The 26,134-nt window shown below is 35.4% G+C and overlaps 1 protein-coding gene across 1 annotated transcript; it reads left to right on the top strand.

Annotated features, from left to right (window-relative positions):
• The first annotated feature begins 341 nt into the window (after nucleotides 1-341).
• On the top strand, nucleotides 342-24,113 carry LOC134649919 (chitin deacetylase 1). The gene is made up of 12 exons (XM_063504738.1): nucleotides 342-498; nucleotides 4,380-4,480; nucleotides 9,727-9,838; nucleotides 11,141-11,268; nucleotides 13,045-13,184; nucleotides 15,645-15,687; nucleotides 16,109-16,285; nucleotides 18,469-18,607; nucleotides 19,981-20,084; nucleotides 20,241-20,383; nucleotides 20,841-21,062; nucleotides 23,941-24,113. Exons 1-12 carry the CDS (start codon nucleotides 357-359, stop codon nucleotides 24,020-24,022), a joined length of 1,533 nt encoding a protein of 510 aa, XP_063360808.1. The 5' UTR covers nucleotides 342-356; the 3' UTR covers nucleotides 24,023-24,113.
• The last annotated feature ends 2,021 nt before the right edge of the window (nucleotides 24,114-26,134 follow it).

Here is a 26,134-nt window from a genome sequence, read left to right as displayed (position 1 = left end):
GGTAAAATATTATAATAGTTAAGAAATAAATACTACTGACCCATAAACCAACAATAAGGAAACCCATTGTTAAATACAATATGATAATTGAAGAAGCTTGTGCATATTACACCAAAAATGACCCACTGTTTTTTCCGCAATGACAACTATGACAAGAGACGAGACTATAGAGAAAGCCGTCTGCGGAGGTCGGCGGGCGATGGTCAGGGCCTGCTGTTCAATATGTTTAACAACGCGTGCTATCTCGATCGCACGGTTGTTTTGATGCCAAAGAGTGAAAGGGAAATAATGAGAATAGTTTAAATTTTCAATCGAGTCCAGACCCCCAGACCGGTGCTGCGACGGCTGATGGGCCCATGGCGCAGCGGCCAGCGCGCAGTGCGCCCGCGACGGTGAAAGGTGCTATGTCGCGACTACACGGAGGGAACGCTCTGCGGATCGCCATGGCCGGCGTGCCGATTATGCGAATATTAGTTGTACTTACTATTTTCGTGAACGGTTAGTGAAATATTTCCTTAAATTGTTTTTATATCATCCCCATTTTTAAATACCGCTATATTTTTGTAAATTGGCAATAAACAGCGTGTTCTTCGTTACCTATGCGTAATCTTATGCAATGGATTTAACGTAACATTAACGTGTGATCAAATCGTTAACGTAACTATGATGCCGGAATACAGTGAAAGCCATTTACGTGTAATTCTGCAAATTTTTAAAGTGCCGGATGTAAATGTGACATAATATTTGATCTAAACATAGAATTGAATCTTTTGTGACTACTGGTTGGTTTCTATTAATATTTGTTTTAGAAAGTGGACAAGGAGCGTATGATATAGATAGGTACTTAAATTGTGAATCGACGAGTGCCTCGTAGTATGTTGTACACGTCCCGATCTTTCACTTGACATTGACGCTTGTGGTCGCTTGCAATCGAGGATATTGACACTGTTAAGTGGGAAGTACGGACTTTCAATTACGTTTAGGTGCCTCAAATAAAGTTCCTGTCTATCTTTATATTTTTATAATTTTATCTTCACTCAATAATAATCATTTTTTTTATTTTTTATTAGTTATACATATCATTTAATAACTTGATTAAATACAACTTAAAAGCTAAAAATATATAATACTAAACTTAAAATAAACCTACTTAAAAATTAAACAATAATAGAAAAAATACCCACCCATGAAAGGTCCCCCAAGTCCGTGCCCTGCGGAAGGGTGCCCATGAGGCTGGCTACATTACCTCGCTGGATGGCTATGCCTATACGTTGACCTAGGTCACCCGAGGTCCTGGAAAAGGATATGGGCGTCGCTGCTCCACGGCCCCAGGGTCTCTACCGCAAACGCCGCAAATATTATCAAAATTACTTGTCGATCGGATTGTCCATATATTTGATGTAATAATATGATTTTCGTTAATTTCTTTAGGTTCTGCGACTAATACCTACCCATAATTTTATTATTTCGTTAGTTCGTTATTCCATAACGCAGTCGCAGTAATTGCAAGACTGCTACAATGGCTACTAGAGATTAACTCTAAAATTCACCCCTTGACCACCACTGCTGAAAAGAACTCAATACGTCGTCGAGTAGTTTAGGTATATTACTTAAAAAAAAACATTCAGAAATCTTGCTTACAACAAATTACATATATTCTTCTGCCAAACCACAGAGTGGTTTGTTGGCAGACGAAAAAAGTTAAAGTCCTTCCTATCCTTTATTACTTTAAAAATCAATTTTCGGTTATTTCTAGGATAATTATTTCTTCAAGGTTTCACGTAGAAGAAAGCAAGAAGCGCATATTAAACCGATGCCGGTACGGTTCTGAAACTGATCTTCGCCGAGGGTTAAAAATTTATTAATATTATAGTTTATTGGAATCTGTTTATCTATTGTATTTAGGTGTCAAGTTATCCTGTACATTACCTAATTTGTGTCATTATTCGCTTAAGTTTTATTCATACACAGTTTGGTTCAAGAAACGCTTCCGATAAAACTTATAATCTGTGAAAAAGGCACATTTTTTAGTTTCTATGTATTTAGTTCCTAATATTTTTTGATAATGGAACGCAATTACTCTGACCTAAGGAAAGCTCGATGTATGTAAGGTTGACATTTAAATTTTACTGGATTACCGGTTCTTGCGCTGTTTAGAATAATATAACTGGATTAACAGCATTATTAACTTTACATTACGTAATCTAATTTATTCTGGCCTACCTACGTATTTTAGATTACCCTACCTACATACTATACGATGAGACGATTACTTTTAAGGTACATTTTATTTATCAAATGTTAGATTACCTAATTAAACATTGATTTTTTACTTAACAAATTTATACATTTTATATTTACTTTATGTGTGAATTGTGTGATATTTATACAAGTAAAGTATCAATATGACGAGTAGGCATAAATCCTTCCATCCTGAAGTTCGAGGTATTACTACGAGCTATTGGTACTTTGTAGTAGGTAGGTACATAACTTTTTTTCTGCAGGCGATAGTAGAATCAACTATGAAGTCTAATAATAACTATCTTTAATTGCTAAGGTCTAAAACAATTTGCATAACTTAACTTTCGCTTTTAATGGTCTGTGTCGAAAGTTTATTGTTTAGAAAGAATGCAATTAGTGTTACGCATTGGGTACCTAGTTCAATATTTAATTTTAATGTTAATCAATTATCATTATCATTACCTATTCTACTATTTATGATGTGATGTACCTCCTTAGCTATTAATTAAATATACCTAACATTAAATTAACCACATTAGTTGAAAGTTGCACCATATTTATTGGAGCAAAAGGTATATTGAATCAATACCTACCTAATAATCATTTAAAATTCGTTTCTCTGTACCAAAGTTACGATTTTGTTTAGTTCTGTGTAGCTCTTTAGAAATTATAATAAATATTTATCTACGTACGGTCAAAAAAATCAAATACAAACCTAAATTAAAATAGGTAGGAACGCGATTATGCTATATGATATGGCAGAAATGATTTGATTTGAACAGCAACTACCCCCGTGCGGAATACCTACATATATGATATATATATCAGATCATCAATGCATTCTCAATTAAGACGTTAATCATTGTCAATGGGTAGTGGATCTACGGTTACAACAACCAATACGATCGATTTTAATCTAAAAATAATGTTTATAAATTGGGCAAAATGTTCATTAAATAATTGTGAACTGAAATGAGTTGTGTGAGATAGAAGCTGACGTATTAGGTAAGATTCGTTTGGACTTGTCTTAGTTGGAGTGTCTCTTTTCGAGATAAAGGGGTAGAAAACACATTTAATTACTCTCCCTGACCTATACTTATGTACTAGTCATGGTAGAGTTACATTAATGTCAATGATGTTGAAAAATAGGTTCGATAAATACATCCAGCTACAAAAATGCACACTCACTTTATGAATGGAATTAACTTTTGCAGCTAGGTGTACAGTGAGCTGCGAATTTGCATGGAGAAATTATGAATGGATTCATTGATAAAGTCGCCAAGCACTGTTGCGGCTTTTATATCACTATCAGTAATATTGAAATTAGCCTATACTTATAATATTTCACCACGCTATCTTTATTTCTATACCAGCTTTAGAAACATGACAAAGTAAAACGATTCTCTAGGGGTGCCTGGAATGGAATGAGACTAGCTGCTGCGTCTGCTACAAATTACCTAGGGGCCAATTCAAACTAACATTCAACAAGATATCAAAATGTTGTCAGTCGCGTGTGCATTTCGCTCGTACTTGTCCGTACATGTATTGGCGCAAGCGAGACGCACTGGCGAGTGACATCATTTAGAATACCGTTTTGATGTAACAATGTAAGGAAGTTTGAATTGACCTAGTTGGTTCAAACACGCTTGGCGTCCACTAGGTAATAGCAACTGTCAAAGCGCATAACGGATACTCCCATCGAAACTCTAGTTAATCAATCGGACCATAAGCTCAGAGAAGGCGAGGGGTGAATTCCTGTAAAATACTGTACCTACTTATTAGTATCGATTAATATAAATATTTTACTGCGTTTATAAATCATGTTACAGATAAGCACAGTACAGAACTCATGAATTTGAAAAATAAGTGTGATGACGTATCCCAATAATGAAACGCTGGAAGAATGTCAGAGGACTTTAATATTCCTACTAAGTTCAGTTCTAGTAGAATTTAGGTTGACTTGTGGAAAATGCGTTGTGGCATAAAAAAGTCCGGCTCTAGCGTAACTGATGTTTAACTACCTACGTATTTATAATTGAGCCATAATTTAACAAATAATACTTTGTTGCTAGTTGCTGTATTGTAATAAAAATATGATACAAAAGATATTTAAAATTAATAAGGACTTTGTTTTTCAGTAAACTGTCAACAAAAAGAAAAGGAGGACTTTATTTGCCCTGAAGGCACGACAGGCAACGGTAATTTCGCAGATCCAGCTACCTGCCGACGTTTTTATCAAGTAAGTTACCTAGAATCGATTTTGACTTTTTTTACGTTGTTCATAAATTGATAGTCCTCGGAGATCGGAACGAGGTAATCCGTGAAAAATCGCCTTGCGTAAATCCGCTCCAGGTGTCCGTTGTAGCTTTCTTTGAATCAAATACGCGGATTTTACGATAAACTAGTCAACCGAAGAAGAACGTGACAGCAAAACTTGTTTTGTTTTCGGTAATGTATTATTTATTTACAAGTTTGAGTTGTTGAGCTAGGAACTTTACTTTTCCGTTTGTAAATTGTTTTTGATTGCTCATATTCCGTATATATAGAAACTAATTAAGTACAACTTTGCAGCTTTAAGTACCACGCCCTTTAAGATGAAAGAGGACGACCGCTTTTTCATACAAACGTAGTCCCCATTTTACTCACTGGGATATCGACATAATAGATAATATGTTTACGCAATTTGATGTGTACCCTTGGCTATGCCTTTTCGTTCTATTTGTTTTAGTTTTTAGGGTTCCGTACCCAAAGGGTAAAAACGGGACCCTATTACTACTTACTATTACTTGGATGGGTGACCGTTTTTTTGCTTGTTTTGCTCTATTTTTTGTTAATGGTGCGGACCCCTCCGTGCGCGAGTCCGACTCGCACTTGGCCGGTTTTTTTAATTATTAGGAGTTAGGAGTTATTAAAAATATGTACCTATATATAACATTTGTTTTTCACCCCTAAATCTTATAATTCTTATAATTGCGGGTCACTTCTGGATGAGATTGGCTCAGGACCGGGATAAGTGGCGTACTCGAAGAGAGGCCTATGCTCAGCAGTGGGCGATAATAAGCTGATATGATGATGATGATGATGAATTCTTATAATAATAAAAACCGGCCAAGTGCGAGTCGGACTCGCGTCCCAAGGGTTCCGTACATTACACAAATTTAACAATATGTTTTTTTTATTGAAAAGTGAGTAAAAAAACCCATCAAATACTGCACATATATAATAGGTTTTCCTGTCATCTTTAGGTAAACAACTATTTAGTGTATTTTTGTCAAAATTTTAGACTCAGTAGTTTCAGAGATAAAGGGGGGGGGGATGGTAATTTTATGCTTATTTTCTTGAATAACTGCTAAACTATTTATCTGAAAATTATAAAAAATATATATTTGAGATTCTCAAAATGAGCTCTTTCATTTGATATGTAACACGATATAGTTTAAAATGCTTTATTTTTTGATTTGCTCTTTTACCCCCCAAAAGTCCTCCATATTTAAAATCCATTTTTTACGTTACATGTATTTTTAACAATATGTTTTTTTTAATGAAAAGTGAGTAAAATGTCTTTAAAAAACCCGTAGGGGTCGGATCAAAAACTAAGTACTTAATTAAGTCCGACTCATGCTTGACTGCACATTTCTAATAGGTTTTCCTGTCATCTATAGGTAATGAACTATTTAGTGTATTTTTTTTAAATGTTAGACCCAGTAGTTTCAGAGATAAAGGAGGGGGGGGGGGGAAATGGTAATTTTTTGCCTATTTTCTTGAATAACTGCTGAACTATTTATCTTAAAATTATAAATAAAATATATTTGAGATTCTCAAAAGGAGCTCTTTCAATTGATATGTAACACGATATAGTTTGAAAAACTTTATTTTTTAATTTGCTCTTTTACCTCCCAAAAGTGGCCTCCATATTTAAAATTCATTTGTTTACGTTACATGTCCGTCTTTGGGTCACAAACTTACATATGTGTGCCAAATTTCAACTTAATTGGTCCAGTAGTTTCGGAGAAAATAGGCTGTGACAGACGGACGGACAGACAGACGCACGAGTGATCCTGTAAGGGTTATTTTCTCCTTTTGAGGTACGGAACCCTAAAAAACAGTAAAACAAAGCAATAGCTATGGTTAACATACAACAAATGGTGTAAAAATAGTTTCCGTAATGCCAATGTCTAGGGAGGAAAATGGGGACTATGTTTGTACGGAGAAGCGGCCGCCCACTATCCTCTTAATAACACACAAAATAACAGAGTTTCCTGTCGCGGATTTTGATAAACGAACTACGAGACTTTATAAATTCATAAAATTTTTCAAATACAAGCAAAATGCGTGAAATCCCAATTCAAAATAAAATTATGCAAACTTCTTTATTTGCCTGCGGTTAGTCATAACAACGTGAGTCGACTTTTAAAACCAGAATATCGAATGAGCCTTTTTTAACCTCATACCTACGTTGTTAATTTTGATATTAGGGTTCCATAGCTATTTATTTAATCGTATGGCATATTGTCAGTCGTTTATAGTGTTATGCTTAATGGTTAAACCCATAGCTATAGAAATTATAAACATATAAACAAACTGATTTATTATATTAATTTGGTGGCAAGTTAATTCACGTACTTGTGGAGCTAATTCATGATAGCTTACCTATGTCTGTAACCTCTTTACGCTTAAACCGCTTAGTGCGATTAGTTTGAGTGTCAGGGAAGGACATAGAAGAGTTTCACAGAAATCATCATTATACGCACTCGCAGACAGAAGCTAATAATTTGACTAAATTGGTTGCGTAATTAGCAGTACCTATATATTTACTCCATCATAAATTCTACACTATTTACCTCAAATTATCAGATGCGTATAAACATTTTTATTAATTAAAAAAGGTATTTAGGCACAGATTATATAATAGTTCTTACATTTAAGTATGCTTGAAAATTAGTTTGACTGAAAATTATGTTTTACTAAAGCAGGGGACAAACGAAATGATGTACACTCAACTATAGTTATTTACTAGTGGCTCTGTGAGCTGTAGACCTCGCGAGCAGAGCTTAAAACTGAATAAATGTATGGCAAAAATATTTATTAAAACATAGGTATAGTACATATAATATAAACAAAAAACTACATAAAGCTACATACAAAAATTAAACGAATACGCTTAACCCGCGCTTGATAAATAAAAAATACGAAATTTTTAATTTTTTCAAAATAAAAAATAAAATACAAAACAACTATACGAAATTTAAGTATAAAAAAAATACAAAAAGATATGTAGCAGTATACAATTACTGGGGATGGAACCAGGGACCTGCCGATGCAAACAAAAAAAGCGAACGTTTGCAAAATACGCTATTATAGTTCTTACTAAAGCTGACGAAATTTAGCTACTCATTCTCAAGTATAAACTAAATATCTAAATACCGCCAAAACCAGCAATACAAATTTTCTGAATTTTTGGCCATTTAATTTATAAACATATCTCAAAAAGAAAAAACTCTTATGATACCGATACGATTATTTGTTTAGGCGGGAGCTGTCACGACTCCGCCATTTTGAAAAATTTCCTAAAACCGGATCGACATAAAAATTTTATTTAGTCATAGAATTCGGTCACAAAATTTCACGAAAATCGGTTAAGAATTGCGACCTGTAGAGGAGAACATCAATGTATGCGTAACGTAAAAATAGCCATGTCAGATAAACGTCAGTCCATACATTGTGTATGACCGTTGGCCGCCTATTTTCGACAGAGGGGAAAGCCTGTTAATGGCTATTCCGTTTAGTTGTATCCTCCAAGGGTCAAGCAGATCTTGTCAGTAGAAAAAGGCAGCAAATTTGAAAAATGTTGACGCGAAGGGATATCGTCCTATAGAAAATTTGAATTTCGCGCCTTTTTCTACTGACAAGACTTGCTTGACCATCTTTAATTATGGGTTCATCTTCCTTAAATAATGTTTAAGCTTACCCAAATGATGATTCGCGTATCGCATGTCACAACATTGACTCATCGTGGTCATTTCTGTGTTTTATTAAAGTTAGGAATAATAAAACCGTTTTTTTTTGTGAATTTTTGAACTATTTGGGAACTAATTTGGGAACTTTCGACCTCAGTTCCTTTGAGTGCCGATTCTGTTAAATTTCGACTATTAAGTGTCACTTTTTTTTTACCTTTTTGTAAAACACTTAGGGTCTATCAGTTTATTTATTTTTTTTGTATTTTTTTTATTTAAGCGCAAAATCTAAGCTTGACACGCCTGAGCGTAAAAAAAATATTTCTGTCATGTTTTTTACAACTTGTATCAACGTGAGGACGCTGATTTTTTTACTATAATAAAATGTCATTTATTAAGGAGTGTGTTACAAAAAGAAACTCTAATAGTTTTTTTTATGAGTAAATTACTTCACCCCCAAACTTTTAACCAGAAAAAACATTAAAAAATTCATAACTCGTAAACTACAAAAAATCGGCTAATATACATGGGGTATATTCTGATAGCCCACGACTAGAGGAATCTAAAAAAAATTTTTGGACGTCAAGGTTTAGACCATCCTGTATACCTAATGCAGAGTCCTCCAGCAGACTCTACGTAGTCTACGTCATCAATTGATAGCAGATTGATGAAGTCGAAGACTATCGAAATGGACATTAAATCGGATCGTTGGAGCTGATTGATAGTGAGACAAAGCTATTGCATTTCGCCTTGTGTGTTTGCAGGAAGCGAGCAAGCTTCCGCTTTCGGGTTCCAGTGAAGGACACTATGAAATTGCATTGCTAGTTGCTAGGCGTACAATATACAAATACACAATCGAAATACCTAAGAAGTACTAACTTTGGTAGATGTTTATGGCGAAATTTAGTGATGTAGATTTGAATTCATTTTTATTAGTGTAGGTAGTAGATAAAAACTACGTAGTAGTTATGCAGACAAGAACTACTTAGACACAAGTAAATATTTAGGGACATTAGACAAAGAAACTAATTAAATAAATTCAGTAGTTCTCGAGATATTTAGCAATGTGACAGACAGACCTTTTGTACCTTTTGATACGGAACCCTTAAAAACGAGTGAATAAATCACATAAACTGGTAATAGTGATGGTGCAAGAAATCAAAATTTAAAGTGGCTTCTCAGATTAATAATATATTGTTAGGTACTTACTTTTAGATCCAGTTTCAGTAAATATTTTTTGGGAAAGTAAGAATATTATTACAAGTTTTCAACCAGATTAGATACAGGCAAGGAATTAAAATATGGACACGGGAAAAGTGTCAACGAACCCAACGAACCTACTTACTTTAATGTATGGGCAATTGGTCGTGGATACATATTTTCGACACGATGCCCGTGTCGATATTTAATATTTTGACTGTACAAGATTTACGTACAATATAAACCAAGGGATTGTAACAATCATTGTAAGGTTTACAAATTACGTCATGTATGATGATTTTAGGTTTTTGATTCAGTGTTTTTATTGCAGTGCGTGGACGGATACCCATACTTGAACAGATGCCCTTCTGGGTTGTATTTCGACGACATTAGCAAGTTCTGCACATTCAAAGTGGAGGCAAGATGCGGTCCCATTGCTACGAGTGAGTTTCTAATTACTACTATTACTTATTTTAAAATGTGAAATAATAAATTAATGCGTTACATGGAAGATTTACAACAACTCCATGCCAATAACTTACGAGAGATAGTCGAACTCAGAGTTGTCAAGTTACCATGACCGAATAGTAATTGATTGAAGCAATTCAGTTTCAGCTCTTAGCCGAATCGCATACAATAAACACATGCAAATGGTTTAATAGAGGCAACTGGTTTGCCTTCATTTCAGTCCAGTGTTCAGTGCCGCTGAGAAATGATCTGAGAAGGTACTTTGTGTATGCTATTGATGGCTCGTAGATATCATTTCAATAATAATTAACCACTACAAGCTTTGAAGTAAAGAAAGAATGGGAATTATAGAATTAGAAGAAATTATCAATAGTAGATTGTGTCACAAGGGAGCAAATTACATATTTACGGCCTGCGCGTACATTGAATCCTGAAGGAAGCGAAGGATTGTATATGGAATAGAATCCTGATCGTAGTGAAGTGAGAGATTCAAATGTTAACGCCCAAGGTGGAAATATAACTTGTTTACAAAAATTCAAATCATCTACGACAACTTCTTCTCGACTTATTCAGTCCAAGATAGTCACTATAGGCAGTATATTAATACTTTAGGTATGTCAGTAAAAAGTTTTCTAGATGTTCTATTAAAATAAGCTAGTCTACACACAAACACCACTTTCATGAGTACTTATGATGGACTGAAATTGATTTTGCATTTGGAACTTGTTTACTATTCTCGAAATTGAACTGCAGCTGGTACGTATTAGTACGAAACCCATGCAGGCTTGTATATGATACATCTGTATTTCCTCGGTAAACTTTCGTTTGTGTGTGTTTCGTTTGCCGAAGCATTTCCCCTGAGAGTACAAACAGGGACACCGTGTCACCCTCACCTCAAACGAGTACGGAGATGCACTAACTGGTGTTCATAAATAGAGATGCTAACGTTTACAAACGTTTGCCTCGAGTATTTAATGTTAGAATGTGACACGTATCCTAATATTAGAAGTCGTTTATCTTAGACAAACATGAATGTTATTTCCAATTAGGTACTGTAGGTGAAGATGAAACATTAAATAAATAGTATGTTTTTCTGCAGAAGACACGGAATATAAAATATTTTTAAACTGTATAGATAAAAAATCACGTGCAGACGGAATTTGATACTATAAAAAAACGCTTTGCCCACTGGTGATTGGTAGGTGTTAAACTAGTAACGTTAGTTCTTAATCAATGGGAGCTATTTATATTTATCGAGAATATGTTTGTGTTTGCAGCTCCAGCCCCTATAACAGAGGCTCCCCTGGACTTGGCAACCAAGTGCGATCCGTCTAAGTGCGAGTTGCCGCAGTGCTTCTGCTCCAAAGACGGAACTCTGATTCCCGGAGGCTTAGACCTTGAAGAAGTGAGTACCAGTTATGAAACTTTAAATTACGAGTATTAGGGCACTTTTATTTTAAACAGCATCTGCTATTTCAACAGCTATATCGAGGCGATTCTAACCCTAACTCAATGAAAGAGGTCGCTTTGTTTTACCATCTACTTGTAGTTTCCTATGACCACCTTCTGTCTCCATCATCAGATCAGCTCGATGTCACCATCATAATCAATTATCACCAGTCTTAACCTAATAAAGCATCGGTATTTCTCGGACACATATTGTTAATACTTTACAGACAAGTACGACGAACCTTACAAGGGACGCCGTCAAAGGCACCTGTACCACTACCACCAGTTTGGCAGTGACATAAACGTCATCGAGAACGTAATTTACTTTCTATGCATCTCGCTCGTATTCGCATATTAGTGCAAGCGAGATGTTTAGAAAGTAAATTACGTTCTCGAAAGCGTTTATGTCAGTTTTGACACTGTCATGTCAATAACTGATGGTACGGGCTCTGGTATCATTAAGTTTATATGTAGAAGACATAAAGTTCCAAAGTATTCACTGTATCTCGCAAGTAAGTACTTACCTATATGTTTGCAAGAGGAACGAATATCTTGTGTCTGCTATAAACCGTAACGTGCTAAGTATAAGAACGGTGTGCAACTTTACTTCATTTTTAGGGTCCCGTACTAAAAAGGTAAAGGAACCCTCTGTCCGTCTGTCTATCTTTCACATCACTAAATATATTGGAAATGTCTAATATGATTGGACTGGGCAAAGTTACTTTCTAAAATAATTGATAGTTTGTACGGAACCCTCGGTGCACGAGTTAGATGAAATCGCACTTGTCCGATTTTAAAGTAATTAATGGTTAGTCAGTGTTGTGTTGGTTCTATTACGTTAATAAGTAATTAAGATACCTACTTCACTTCATTGAGTTTCTTACTTACTGCTTGTAAACAAATAAATGTTTATTGTTTTCCGGAATAGTTTCTATGTAGGTCAAGGTCACTCATACTGTCAGAGTCTAGTTAATTAGTAAATAAAGAATACTGAAATAAGCCTTCATACAACGCTTCGAGAATCGTCAATGTTGTAGATGACATAAAATATTATTTTTTGTAGTTACTTTGAATACCTACCTATGAAAACTACCAATTTCAAAACGCAAAATTGGACTTCAGTGGTAGAAGTTATAGTCACAAAAGTGGTTTAAAATAATAATAAACCTACCTAAAGTACTTTTATTTTGCTTTAATTGTATTTTTGCGCATAATGAGTATAACAGCGACCACGAAAATTGGATGTTGCGTTTAGAAGCCCTAAAAGCAGTAACTACAATGTAGGTGACGGATTTTATACGTATAAAGCTAAAATGAAAAAAAAAGTAAAAAGGGGCCGCGAGAAACGCGGTGTTGTATGGAGGTTGTTCGTCTTGGATATTTACTAGTCTCTGGTACTGTAATTAAACTGTAAAGTGGTATCCAGACACGACTGATCAAATCAGTTGATTTGATCAGGAAAATTCATTCCATAGATAATTACTATGAAAATTGGCATTTATGTGTCCGCACCTGCTGATTCGATCCGAGAATTTCATCAGATTGGCGAAAAATTGTCTCATCTGGATACTACTTAACTGTCATCAGCTCATCACTCACCACCTAGGTAGGTACAACTTACTTCACTCTTTGGGTAGGTATGTACATACTTTGATACGTTTTACAATGATGTCCCTGACATAAAATGTAAACTCCTGAAACAAAGCGGTTTTCTAATGTATTTTGTTTCCAGACTCCCCAAATGATAATGCTGACGTTCGACGGCGCCGTCAATTTGAACAACTTCGAACTGTACAAGAAAGTTTTCAACGGCATAAAGAACCCAAATGGCTGCCCTATTCGAGGGACGTACTTCCTATCTCACGAGTACAGGTAATTTTGTAATATAACTTGTAGCGGCGAAAGACGTATAGGTAAACTTTGTGGGACTCGTGTTTCAAGATACGGCTCCTACCTGGCATGATGCCGGCAATACCTAGGTACTATGTAGAGAATAATAGAATTTATGCATAAAATGGTTTACAACTTAATATGTTGCATCATATTTTGTCATAACTAATTTTGTTTGGCATAATGACCTTTCACAGAATCATCATATTGCAGATGCCTATCGTAATATTGATGATCATTTATGTACATCAAATGCGGAAAAACTTATTGTTCTATTATTTAAACATATCTCTGATTAAACTCGTCATTTAAATTGAGCTTATTAACTCTTACCTACTCATTCATTTATTCATTCATACCGGGAGCTTAAATCAATTTTATAGGTATTCTCTTCTCAGAAGCAGAGCTTGATGTTGTTATATGTACAAGGTTCACTAGCAGATAAATAAAACGGTACTACACTGATTTACAATTTACACTCGAGCCTGTTTTAGTTATGTAGGTATCTGATGTTACACTCAAGGATATTTATACATTTCCTTGTTATTTGGTGATAGATATTATGTAGGTAGGCATTATACCTAGGTTATGACACCATGATCAAATAAGAATTAATAATGCCAACGCTAGTGTTCGCATTTCGTAATGTAATGCGACTTCCCGCGCAGCATTACATACCGTAAAATATTTTTCTCAAAAATGGACGGCAAAGTCGACGTTGCCGGTTAAAAAATAGGTCGCGAAGTGCATAGTTTATGGTCATTCAAAAAATTAAAAAGTTAAAAACATTGCAGTCTCCATTTCGGGACTGCAATGTTGCATACAAATTCCATTATTTAACGAGTTCCAAACTTTTTAAAACTTTAAATGGCCATATCAAATGAAGGCATAGGTCCCTTAAACAGCCAAACAGATGATCAGCATTAAGCCTATAACAGACTATCGCACCGCACCGCGACCTTGGAGCGTCGCACCCATAAGTGAGAGCGTGAAACAGATTATCTCTTTCTCGCTCTCACTTATGGGTGCGACGCTCCAAGGTCGCGGTGCGGTGCGATAGTCTGTTACAGACTTAATGTTGGTACCGCGACTATTTAGGTGTCTCAAATAGGTTGGCGTATTTTCAGCAGAAAAATACACTTCTTTTTTTTTAAAGGCGGCAAGCAAATATTTTTAATGGTTGTACTTTTTTCTGTGAAAATTAGAACGTTGCTTCTGTAAAATATTTCTATTTCTTGCACCATTTTTGAGAAAAGCACTATATATGACTCGGCTGGAAGGCTACTTGCTGGCTTCGGATTCAATTAAACGGACTCCCAAGGTCGTCCGTTTAAAACGAATCCTCAGCCTGCAAGTAACTACTTCCGAACCTCGACAATAATGTACTATTATTAAGACTGATTTAATTTGCTTTGCTCGTGAGTGTACCTATTATAGACCGAACTCGCGCAACAAAATAGAGTAGGTACTTACTTACCTATTTTCACAGAATGTACAATTGTACACGTTTAGTCAGCTGCTAACGATTTTCAGGCATCTAACAGTACCTAACGATTTCCCAACAATAGAGAGCATTTTACCAACGTCGACCATAATAAGAGTGGTTTGCTAGGGCCTTCCGACAATTTTACTTTAACGAGGCGTTAGTCGCATCCTAGCTTTGTGTAAACTAGAGTAAAGACGTTGCAGAATGTCTTAAAATAAGCTTTTTAAAGTCCGTCAGCAACGAAAAGTGTATTAGGGAAGCAATTTCGTCTACAGTGTCCGAGGCGCATCCACGTAATAAAGTGCCCGCATGGAAAATGATTAAAGCAACGTAACGGGAAGGCTCGTAGAAAAGTCTCTAATGTTATGCATGAAAGTAATACTGTTGGGCATATCATTATAACTGAGAGGAGAGCTGAGCGTAAGTTTAAATATAGTTGATGAGTGTTTTTCTACCAGAGGAGGAATTATACGAGTAAGTACTTGTTAGGGCTCATTTAGACGGTGCGAAAACTCGCATGCGAGTTTCATTACATTGCGTCATTTGATCGCTCGGCTGAATTGATGCCACCTCAATGGTCCGCAATGTAACTAAAATCGTATACGAGTTTGCGTGCCGTCTAAATGAGCCCTTAGTAAAGTTATGGAGAAATAAAATACTTGCATAGATTAAATTAACACAACATGCAACCGGGAAAGCGATGAAATGGGAGAAAAACAAAAACTAAGCAACACATTTTGTGACTAGCAACGTTGCTCCGTAAAATCACATATATTTCCGTTGGATGAACAAAACTGCAAATATAATTTAGTTAGTCAGATATGTAAACGCTGAATAAAACTATGTTTATATTACCCTAATGTAAAAATGTTAGGTACATAGTTCAAAATACATACTATGTCTACATTATTAATTATACTTATATAAATATATTCATAATGTTGATTTTTTTTCAGCAACTACGCAATGGTCCAGGCTTTAGCTCACGAAGGACATGAAGTAAGTAATTAATACCTATCATAGTTATGCGGAATAACGGGAGGACCGGGAGGATATTTAATTATAATTTATATTTATTGATTTCCAAACAAATGGTGTTTTTGGCGCGAAGCGTGATGTACGGCGATCGCTCACGTGGATTTATTGTCTTACAACTGAAGTAGGTAACATATAAGTAAGCCTCGGGGAAGAGTTCCAGTTTTACTAAAAAATACTCCTAAGCGTTTAAAGTACAAAGTACGTTCAAATATAATTATTTCGAGTTTAGAACCCATCCATTAATCTTTTGGGGTTTGTTCACATTATAAAATAGATACACATAAAACTTTTTGTCATACCTATATTTCAAAATGTTGTTTTTGGTATTAAACATAACTTTATGTGGATAGTATAAGTGTTCTTATTGAAAGCATGTTTACAGATCGCCACGGGCACCATATCACAGCAGCAGGGGCTGCAGGACAAGGGCTACGAGGAGTGGGCGGGCGAGATGATCGGCATGCGCGAGATCCTGAACAAGTTCGCCAACATCTCCCGTGGTGACGTCATCGGCGCGCGCGCGCCCTTCCTCAAGCCCGGCAGGAACACGCAGTTCAAGGTCAGTACATTGTCTAAGGACTCATTTAGACGGTGTGAGAACTCGCATGCGAGTTTCACTACATTGCGTAATTTGATCGGTCGGCTGAATTGTTGTAACCTCAATGGTCCGCAATGTAACTTAATTCGTATACGCGTTCGCGCGCCGTCTAAATGAGCCATAAGGGTCGGTTGCACCAAACTGTTTGTCATCGTTAGAGTTCGGATTTTTTTATTATATGGAAAGTTTCATAGTAAACCGCCATGGCGCCGGCTGACGTTGATCAGTCTGTCAAGTGTGGACGGTGCAACTGGCACTAATTCTTACTTATCTTCATTTTTGACCGAGCGTGAGTAAAGGGCTTCGTTTCAGCTTAGGCAAAAATGCTTTCGTATGTCTGTCCGGATTATTCTCCTCTACAGGTTGCTATTACCTATTCTTAACCAGTTCTCATTAAATTCTCATTAAGCAGGTTCGATAATTAGGTATATAGAGTACCTACATAAGTTACCGTAAAAACCCGATCTTACTGAAAACGCGTTTTCCCTAGTTAAAACTAGTTAGTCCACTCAAAATTGACACTGGTCAAATCCGTAGTGAAGTCAATTTATGAGTCAGTTTTAATTTATGGTACCTACATTTGGTGTAAGTTATAATCTTGTATGTACGTGAATAAAATATAATACAATACAATACAATACAATACAATACAATACAATACAATACAATTTATATGGATAACTTTTGTAACACAATATTAACGGAATTTTTAATTCATTACAAATGACTGCGGGGCAACGTAATACATAATCTATCTGTATTAAATAAGTAGGTTTCGCTTTGTGTCTACGGTCTGTACTCAAAGTACCCGTATGAATCGTTTAAGCCTGGCAGATTTTGAAACTGGGAGTATTTCGTGCCCGCTTAGTCATGTGTTCATCTGAAAGCGCAGAACTAAAACCAGGCGCCCGCACAAGGCCTTATCGCTGCCTGCCAAACCGAGCACCAACTTTAGGGCTTCAATTGTTTTCATCACTGCTTATTCTACAGTTTCCACAGTTCTGAAAATTAAAAACAATTGAGTATAACTTTTTAATGCTTCTTCGCTCGGGATTTATGGAAGGCTTTAGTTTAATTTCGGTTTGATTAATTTTAAAAGAAACTTTGTTTGGTTTCACTCGGATGTTGTGTACAGTCGCCATCAGATATATCGGAGCGGCCAAGGTGTTCACAATATCTGAACAATCACTCTAACGCCCTGACAATTAAATAGAGGCATGTTCAGATATTTGTGAGCGCCTTAGCTGCTCTGATATATCTGTTGGCGACTGTACCTATTAAATACTGTTGTGTGCATATATTGGATGAAACGCCAAAACTACTTAAATTGTGTTAGAGAGAGCAAAACAGTTTTTAATCTTTTTTTCAGTTTTGTCTGACGCAAAGGACTGTCAATGGCTAAACAAACACGGACACATGATATGAGTGGGAAATTAAACAATTTAGATCGGTGACATTTCCACTTCTTGTTATGGTAGGGGGGCCCAAGAGAGGATTTTTGTGTTTACTCGAGCGCATCAGATTAAGATATGATTGATATTTTACTACCCCGTGTAATCTACCTTTACCCCTTTTAGTCATCTATGTTGAGCCCTTGGTTGGTGGGGGGTTCAACAAATTGTTAAGCAGATTGTGGATTTGGTCATATTAGTCCAAACTAACGCTATAATTGTGGTATTACTAAATCTGATAATTATTTGCACGCATTTCCTTAATCTGACGGTTACAATGTAAAAATTAGGCGTCAAACTTGTGTTCGTCAGATTAAGAAAATGCCTACAAATAAGTGTTATATTAAGTTATAGAAAAAATAAAGCATTAACGTGGACAAAAACGACCAAACCCACAAACTGCTTAACGATTTTTTTAACCCTCAACCAACCTCCCGAAATTAAAAAAAAATTGTAGACGCTTTCCGGCTCGCTGGAAAAAAATACTTTATATAACTTTTTTCTTCTTATCATCTAATATTTCGATTCCAATAGGTCTGTGGCCAAAATGCATCTAGGCAGAGATACCTAACTTCGAAATAATCAAACAAATATCGTAAAATCGTAGTAAAATCACCGGTGGCCCATTGTGCTAATCTTTCCCAGACCACTTTTTGGAAGTGTTTTTTGTATTTACGCTAATTTATTTTGCAGGTTTTAGAAGACTTTGGGTTCGTGTACGACAGCTCGGTCGGCGTGCCACCGTCGCCTGTGCCGGTGTGGCCTTACACACTCGACTACAAGATTCCGCACGAGTGCAAGTCCGGAACCTGCCCCACTAAGACTTTCCCTGGTAAGCCAGTAGCCTACTCGCCAATTGCCTACTATTAGAGCATGTCTGATAATTATATTATAAATACCTGGGAGACCAAGCTTTGCTCGGAAAACACATAAAAACTCAAAAATGCGCGTTTTCCCAGAGATAAGACCTAGCTAGAGCCCGTACGATGAGTCACTGACAGTGTCAAAACTGACATAAACGCCATCGAGAACGTAATTTACTTTCTATACATCTCGTTCGCACTAATATGCGAGTACGAGCGAGATGTATAGAAAGTAAATTACGTTCTCGATGGCGTTTATGTCAGTGCTAAACTGATGGTAGCCGTATAGATCGATTTTTCGCCCCCAAAAACCCCCCATATAGCAAATTTCATCGAAATCGTCAGAGCCGTTTCCGAGACCCCCGAAAATATATATACAAGAATTGCTCGTTTAAAAGTATAATAATATGTAATAAATTATAATATGATCATACTATGTATATTTGCCATAGTTGTTTTGCATAATTTTATTTCCTTACTGTTATAAAGACATACGTACCTAACAATGCAAAAATAATGTTAACTATATACGACGAACCCACATAAAACAACAACCTAGTACCAAAAGTAATGTACAATAAATGTTATAGAGATATTGCAGGCTCATGACTGAGCGCATGTTATATCCAGGCGCTGGTGTGCTGCTTCAGGGCAACGTCAATCAATTTTCGTTGCAGCGAGGTATCGTGTCAATTCCGGCCCATATGTCTGCGTCAGCAAAATACATGAAAACTAATTGCGGCGACATTAGTACATAGTAGTATACGGCGATATGGCCTAAATCGTAAATGAAACCACATGTCGAAAGATCGAAAGTTTTTATGCCTAGTCTTTACAATTTTATATCTCCCGAGTTACAATCAAGTTTTCAACACACAAGCTCGTTTAGGCTCTCTTGATACTTCAAAAACGGATGAGAAAGTTTTTATTAACAATTTAGTCTTAGTTAGAATTATGTACAATAATACTAACATTATTTTATGTTTTTATTGTTATATTGTGGATCTATGTGTCTGAAATAATGTTTTTCAATTTCAATAAACTTTTTGACAATATTGAGAGCATGAGTTTCAGAACATCAACGTCGATGTGCTTGCTAGGTACTTAGGTACATTTTATGTTTGCATTTTTTTATAAAATAAATTATACAACTTTAAATCCTTTATTAACGTCGCCTAGAAACAAAAAGGTACTTAATTTAATTTGAGGCGAATTCCAGGCTTTGTGAATAAAACGGAGCCAATTTACCTTTTTGATTTTGTTCATTTCTAAGTTATTTTCCTACAAGCAAATGAATGACGAACGTTATTGTCAATAGATTAAGGTCTGTTTTGGTTCGCAGGGCTGTGGGAGATCCCGTTCAACGCCCACTACGTGGCATCGTTTGAGGGCGGGCACTGCCCATATTTGGATCAATGCGTACTCCACAACCACGACTCTGAAGATGTAAGAATAACTTTGCTATCTTATAGTAATTTAGATTAAATATGATTCGAAACGAATATGAGTACATATGATTCGAAAATGTTCTGTTCATAATATTGCGGGCTACTTGAGTAAAAATACCTTTAAAATAAAATAACACATTGTATTTTTTTTTAGGTACTAGAATGGCTACAAGAAGATTTTAACAGACACTACGAACAGAACCGAGCACCGTACATGATGCCTTTCCATACCAATTGGTTCCAAATTAAGGCATTAGAGCAAGGATTACATAAGTTTCTTCAGTGGGCTAATAAACTGTAAGTATTGACTAAGTACGATGTGTTTTTTTTTTCGTCCGTTAATGTAACAAAAAGTAGATTGTTTACCGATGGATAAAAAGCATCCATTTATGACCTATGTTTATTACATTCTGTACAAGCTCATTTCTACGTCACTTAACTTAAAATATCTGGGTGACCGAGCTTCGCTCGGAAAACATATAAAAACTCGAAAATGCGCGTTTTCCCAGAGATAAGACCTAGCTAGATCGATTTTTCGCCTCCGAAAACCCCCATATAGCAAATTTCATCGAAATCGTTAGAGCCGTTTCCGAGATCGCCGAAATATATATATATATATATATAAATAAATAAATAAATAAACAAGAATTGCTCGTTTAAAGGTATTAGATAGATGTATTCCTATTTTCCAATGTTTTGCGTCAACATTGTTTTGACAAGTTTTTAACAATTCTTTGAATTATTATATTCCCAGTCCCGATGTATGGTTCCTAACGATGACGCAAGCACTCACCTGGATAACGGACCCACAAACCAACAAGCAGATGAACAACAAGTACGAGGCGTGGGGATGCGACAAGGAGCTGCCGCGAGCGCCCTGCAACCTGCCCAACAAGTGCGCGCTGTCGTTCAAGCCCCCAGACCTTAACTTCACAGACACCCGCTACATGGAGACCTGCACCGAATGTCCTAACCAGTGAGTGTAAACTATTTATATCTGAAAATAAATGAATATGAATTCTAACCAAATGACACGTCTGCACTTTGTATACATATGCGCCATTATGCGGTAACTTCAATAGTTGGAGAACTCATATACGTATTGTCCTAACCAGTGAGTGTAAACTATTTATATCTGAAAATAAATGAATATGAATTCTAACCAAATGACACGTCTGCACTTTGTATACATATGCGCCATTATGCGGTAACTTCAATAGTTGGAGAACTCATATACGTATTGTGTTCTCTAACTATTGAATTACTTAGTTTCAAATGTAGCAGAATCGGATCTTGACATATAGGTAGTTAGTTAAATGAAATAGGTGAATTTAGGTGTAATCTTCATGTGAAGGACTCTTTGATAATATAGATTTACCGTTTAACTGAGGCGGTAGGTAAGAAGTTATTACAGTCAGCTGCTGACTGGTCGAAGGCTTGGCTGCATGAAGCTGTTTTGTCAAGTAAATAAAAATGTGAAATATAAATTAGTTTTAGTCACAAAACTCAGCTGTATTCTAGGTACTAGAAAATCTTCGCTCAACTTCTTTCCCAACCGCCTGAGATAAGTGGTAGCTTTCGGTTTTTACTTAGTAAATATTATAACCAACGACTATTCTATCAGTATAACAAATTTTCAAGAAAAAAACAAGAAAAAATATTTAGCTGTGGTATGATAATTAAATGATTGCAATGTTTGTTTGATAATTAAATATTAACAAAATAGGTAAAGGAAAAAGGACTACTTTATCTTACGTAATTCTTATGTTTCATTAAAATTATTGCAACTATACTCAAAGATTTGCCAAATATAAAAAAAATAACAAATCAAGCTCTTATGCTTCTGGTTAGTTTTAAAACCTCACTTCGTTCGGTGAATACATTGACTTTATATGAAACCTAAATTTGTGTTGCCAAATTGATATGAAATGTCTGCTCACTGCGCTTGTCTTAACCCAGATGAATGTACCTGCATGGGACCTGTAAAGTAGATACTTCCATATGCTGAATCAGTCACAAACACTGTTTTAGAAAACCTTTATATAATTTCAATCATGAAACCGGTTTAGGTATATCAACATGAACATACCTAATTCTAATTTCGTTAAATTTATTTTAAGATCTTGACACGAATAAAATTGTGAGACTCGTGTAAAACAAGCGGCGTCGTAGGTAGAAAAAAGAAGAAGAGAGAATGGAAGTTGCTAAAATAGTTACAAGGAAAAGTACCTAATCATTATGTTTCAGTACAATACCAGGGGGCCGATTTTTGAATTTCGATCACTCGATTTCGTCACTCGAAAATCGGCGGAAAACGCTGAATTGCTGATTTTTGAAATACGAGCGATAGAAATTGGGAAACTAGTGGTATTGACCACTCGTTTTCAATTCTATTAGTAGAATTTACATGACTAGTAGTAGAGATATTACTGAACGAAATACGCGAAATCGAGCCATCGAATTTAAAAAATCGGCTCCCTGGTCTAAGTTTTTGTGGACAGATTGGCATTCGATTAAAAAAACCCGGAATTTTAGGATGATTTTATAACGGATACATATGTATATTGTGTAGGTATTTAATATGCGTGTAGGCAGATTAATAATGATACCTACAAGATATAAAATTACGGATTTAGATTTAATAAAATAGTTTGGTAAAAACTTTAGATTTTAGAAAACTTATTAAATAACGCTACACGGTAGATGCCTATGATTAAAATAGTCGGTATACCTGGTAAATCTCTAGTTTGTCCCCGTATTAGAAAAAGAGATAGATGTGAATTGTTAGGGATTTAGATTTGTGAGGTTAGATGATTTCGTGGGATTATTTAAACACATTAAACAAAAATACAAATTACAGGCATGATTTAAATAAAATAAAACATTTGCTTTGTTAAATTAGACATTGAAATTCGAAACGGGCTGTTTGTGTAAATGTAATTCACTTTGCTTCCAAAATTTTCATAGAATTACAAAAGAAACATAAGTATATAAATATATTAAATAAAACCGATTCAAAGCAAATACGAGTAAAATAGAGTTAATTGGTACTGTCAGTCCTTTTATTTCATAACATGCCATTATTCTGTTTCTGTAAACAACATTACGATTCCAAATAAGTTTAAAGACACATTGAAATTATTTTTAGTTCAAAATCTAATCCAATGTAAACTGGCTGTTTATGTTGATTTTTTATTTATTAATAAGATCTTATTGTCAGCAAGTTTTTGGGCTTTATTTTGATGAGACTCTTAAATGGAACGTGTAAGATAAATAAAGCAATTAAGTAATAGAATATAAAATTAATTACATCTTTTGATTGGGTACTATATTTATATACATAATTATGTATCACATTTATAGTCTTCCGAAGGTGGATGAATAACACGTTAAATAGGTAGGAGTTATGTCCTAAGTGCTAAAAACAAAACGGTCTATTCCAGATTCTAAACTAAAATAAAAACGTTTTATTTTGTCTTAACATAAACCATTTATTTTTTCAAAGTTGAAAGCAACAAATGTTACTCGTAGATATAGTTGATAATATGCTTCCAGTAGACTAGGAATCCTCTAGACGGAGTTTAGAGCAATTATTTCATGAAACCAATGCTGCCAAAAATACTGGGGTGCGGGGGACGAGGCGAGCGAGTCCCGTGCCGTGATTGGTCCGTTCAAAGACAAGGACGTCACACAAAGACACTTTGACTCAAGATTAGAGTAAAACTACCGTATATTTGTGGCAGAGGGGGTAGCGCTACTATGCTCAGTCTAGAGAATGTCTTGTCTGTGCTTCCAGTTCTTACGGTTTTGAAATGCGAACATAACGTCATTGAAAATATTAATTAAATTTCCAGGTACCCGTGGTTGGGAGACTCCGGCGGCACGGGCATTCCAGGCAAAGACAATTATTTGCCCGACAATTTCGAGAGGAAATAATGTGTGAACTAGTCGTACAGCAGGTTGTATGAAAGTCCGCTATGTTTAGCGAACTTTTGTGTAGTCTGGCATTATGTATATACAAGTAACAATAAGTAGGTACAGCTTAATTATAAACTTTTGATATGCCAGGAAAAAATACGAAAATGATTACCACCCGTGTTCATTGAATAAATACTCGTATTGTCCTAGACCGTGGACAGGTGTGTAATTTTGTTTTGTTACTATACTGTATCCAAGTGCCAATATTGAAAAAAATAACGTTACTTATACTTTTTGTTTTAGGAGAAATATACTGGAAACTCAATAAAGAGAGTGTTTTATAACTACGTAGGTACCTAAACGTACTCGTTTCGCTCTGTATCTCAACTTATAGGTACCTAAATATCATTTGTAATTTTAAGCCTCGTTTAGTTGTAATCAAAGCCATTTGAATTTTGTTTATTCTAAAATTATTTATAAACGCCGAGCGATTCATTATGTACGCAAATAAATTATGTTATTGTTATTTTTAACGAAACCAGTTTGGTATTAATTTTCCGGGGCTAGACTGGTGCTATTTGAATGAATTATAGGAGTAATAAATTTTGTATAAAATACTTTTGCAGTTTTAATCCTGGAGGTCAGTCATACTCGGAATGCTAATCATTATGTTAATTACTTTACGCAAACATTTTCCTAAATCTCCGAACTGTTTAAGAATTCATGAAAATAAAAATCTGGGTTTATAGAATTATGGCCACAATCAAATAATCCATTTAATTAAAAGGCTTTCAATTTCGGTTTACTTTTTTTCATATTGATTATGGTACTGCATATGGTGGTTGCAGTTTTACTCGTGTGTATAGCTGAAGTTGTAGGTGTAAGCTGTATTTAGACGTATTTTATCTTTATTGCTAAATACAGAAAAATAAACACTTACCACATTGCATTTGTACCTACAAGATGAACAATCCAAATAAGAGAGTCCCAAGTCCCTTGAATGAAAATTCTAGCGAGCAAAGTTTAGCTTTGTAAAATGTCCCTATAGTTTGCCAACTGGCATGTAATACTCCACCCCCAATAATACATAATTGCTGGCCGCTATTACAGCGTTTAAAATTATAGCGTATAAATTTAGTAGCCTAATTTTATTATCATGACTATATTCATCGCGAGAATTTTTAATGTTGCAAATTATAAATTCTCAACGATTCGAAGAATCGAGTTCGCAAAAGAGTAAATTCATTAGGTTACCTAATAGCGTAACACAGCTGTATTCGAACGAAAGCTAATCAACTATAGTTTTTAAACTAGCAAGAGGCATCTGTTAATGAAATTTTCTTTTATGAGTTTAGATGTAGTCTGCAAGTCTACTTATTTCTCGAATACCTAGGATAAATGTAAAGAATTAGCATCCCTTTGATTCTGCTTTAACAATACAGAGGAACGTGATATTCCGTCACCCTTGATCCATTTTCCTGTATATTCTTGATCCGTATTATTAATAAACTATATTCTCTCAGCGGGTGATGCCGTGCTGAGCCCAAAGAGAGTATGAATATAGGAATTATTAGGGTTAATACGTCATTTTTTACGGCGCGACAGTGGAGCTGTCTGGTAGCCTGAGAGCCGACGTAGATTTAATTTGAGATTGCGCTGCGAATGGCGGCTCGGAAACTTTCTCCATATTCACATGCATTAGCTGCTCTTACTGAGATTTGTTGTTATATTCTGTTCTGATATTGTTTCAGCTCATTTTGTTCACATGTTTGATGCATACCATCGACATTTTTAGTAATTAGGTATTTATTTTGGTTTAAGTACCTACGTACATGATGTATGTATATCTAATCTCAATTAGTAAATACCAACGCATCTTTTTGAGATTACAGGTTTTATTTTACTGATTGGAGTGGGTAATGTATGAACCAGGATCTATTGAGGGTGCGCCATGTTACGGAAATTTGTTGGTACTAATTTCTAGCAATGGCAACAATTTTAATAATAGACAACATCTACCCTCTGTGATAGTTGTCAATATTGACAATGTAAACATTGCTTTGTCTAGTTTCGTGTGAATTATTATTAGACTGCAATAATCATGCCGAAAGTTTTAGATTTTACAGAGAA

The sequence above is a fragment of the Cydia amplana genome, chromosome 1 (genome assembly GCF_948474715.1).
Source record: "Cydia amplana chromosome 1, ilCydAmpl1.1, whole genome shotgun sequence".
NCBI classification, from domain to species: domain Eukaryota; kingdom Metazoa; phylum Arthropoda; class Insecta; order Lepidoptera; family Tortricidae; genus Cydia; species Cydia amplana.
The sequence above is the reverse complement of the archived record's forward strand: the minus strand, read 5'-3'. Positions and strand labels throughout refer to the sequence as shown.

Coding starts and splice junctions, on each gene's coding strand:
- LOC134649919 (XM_063504738.1), top strand. CDS start 357: ATGGCGCAGCGGCCAGCGCGCAGTGCGCCCGCGACGGTGAAAGGTGCT. Junction 20,085..20,240: donor ACAACCACGACTCTGAAGAT/GTAAGAATAACT, acceptor ATTTTTTTTTAG/GTACTAGAATGGCTACAAGA. Junction 20,384..20,840: donor CTTCAGTGGGCTAATAAACT/GTAAGTATTGAC, acceptor TTATATTCCCAG/TCCCGATGTATGGTTCCTAA.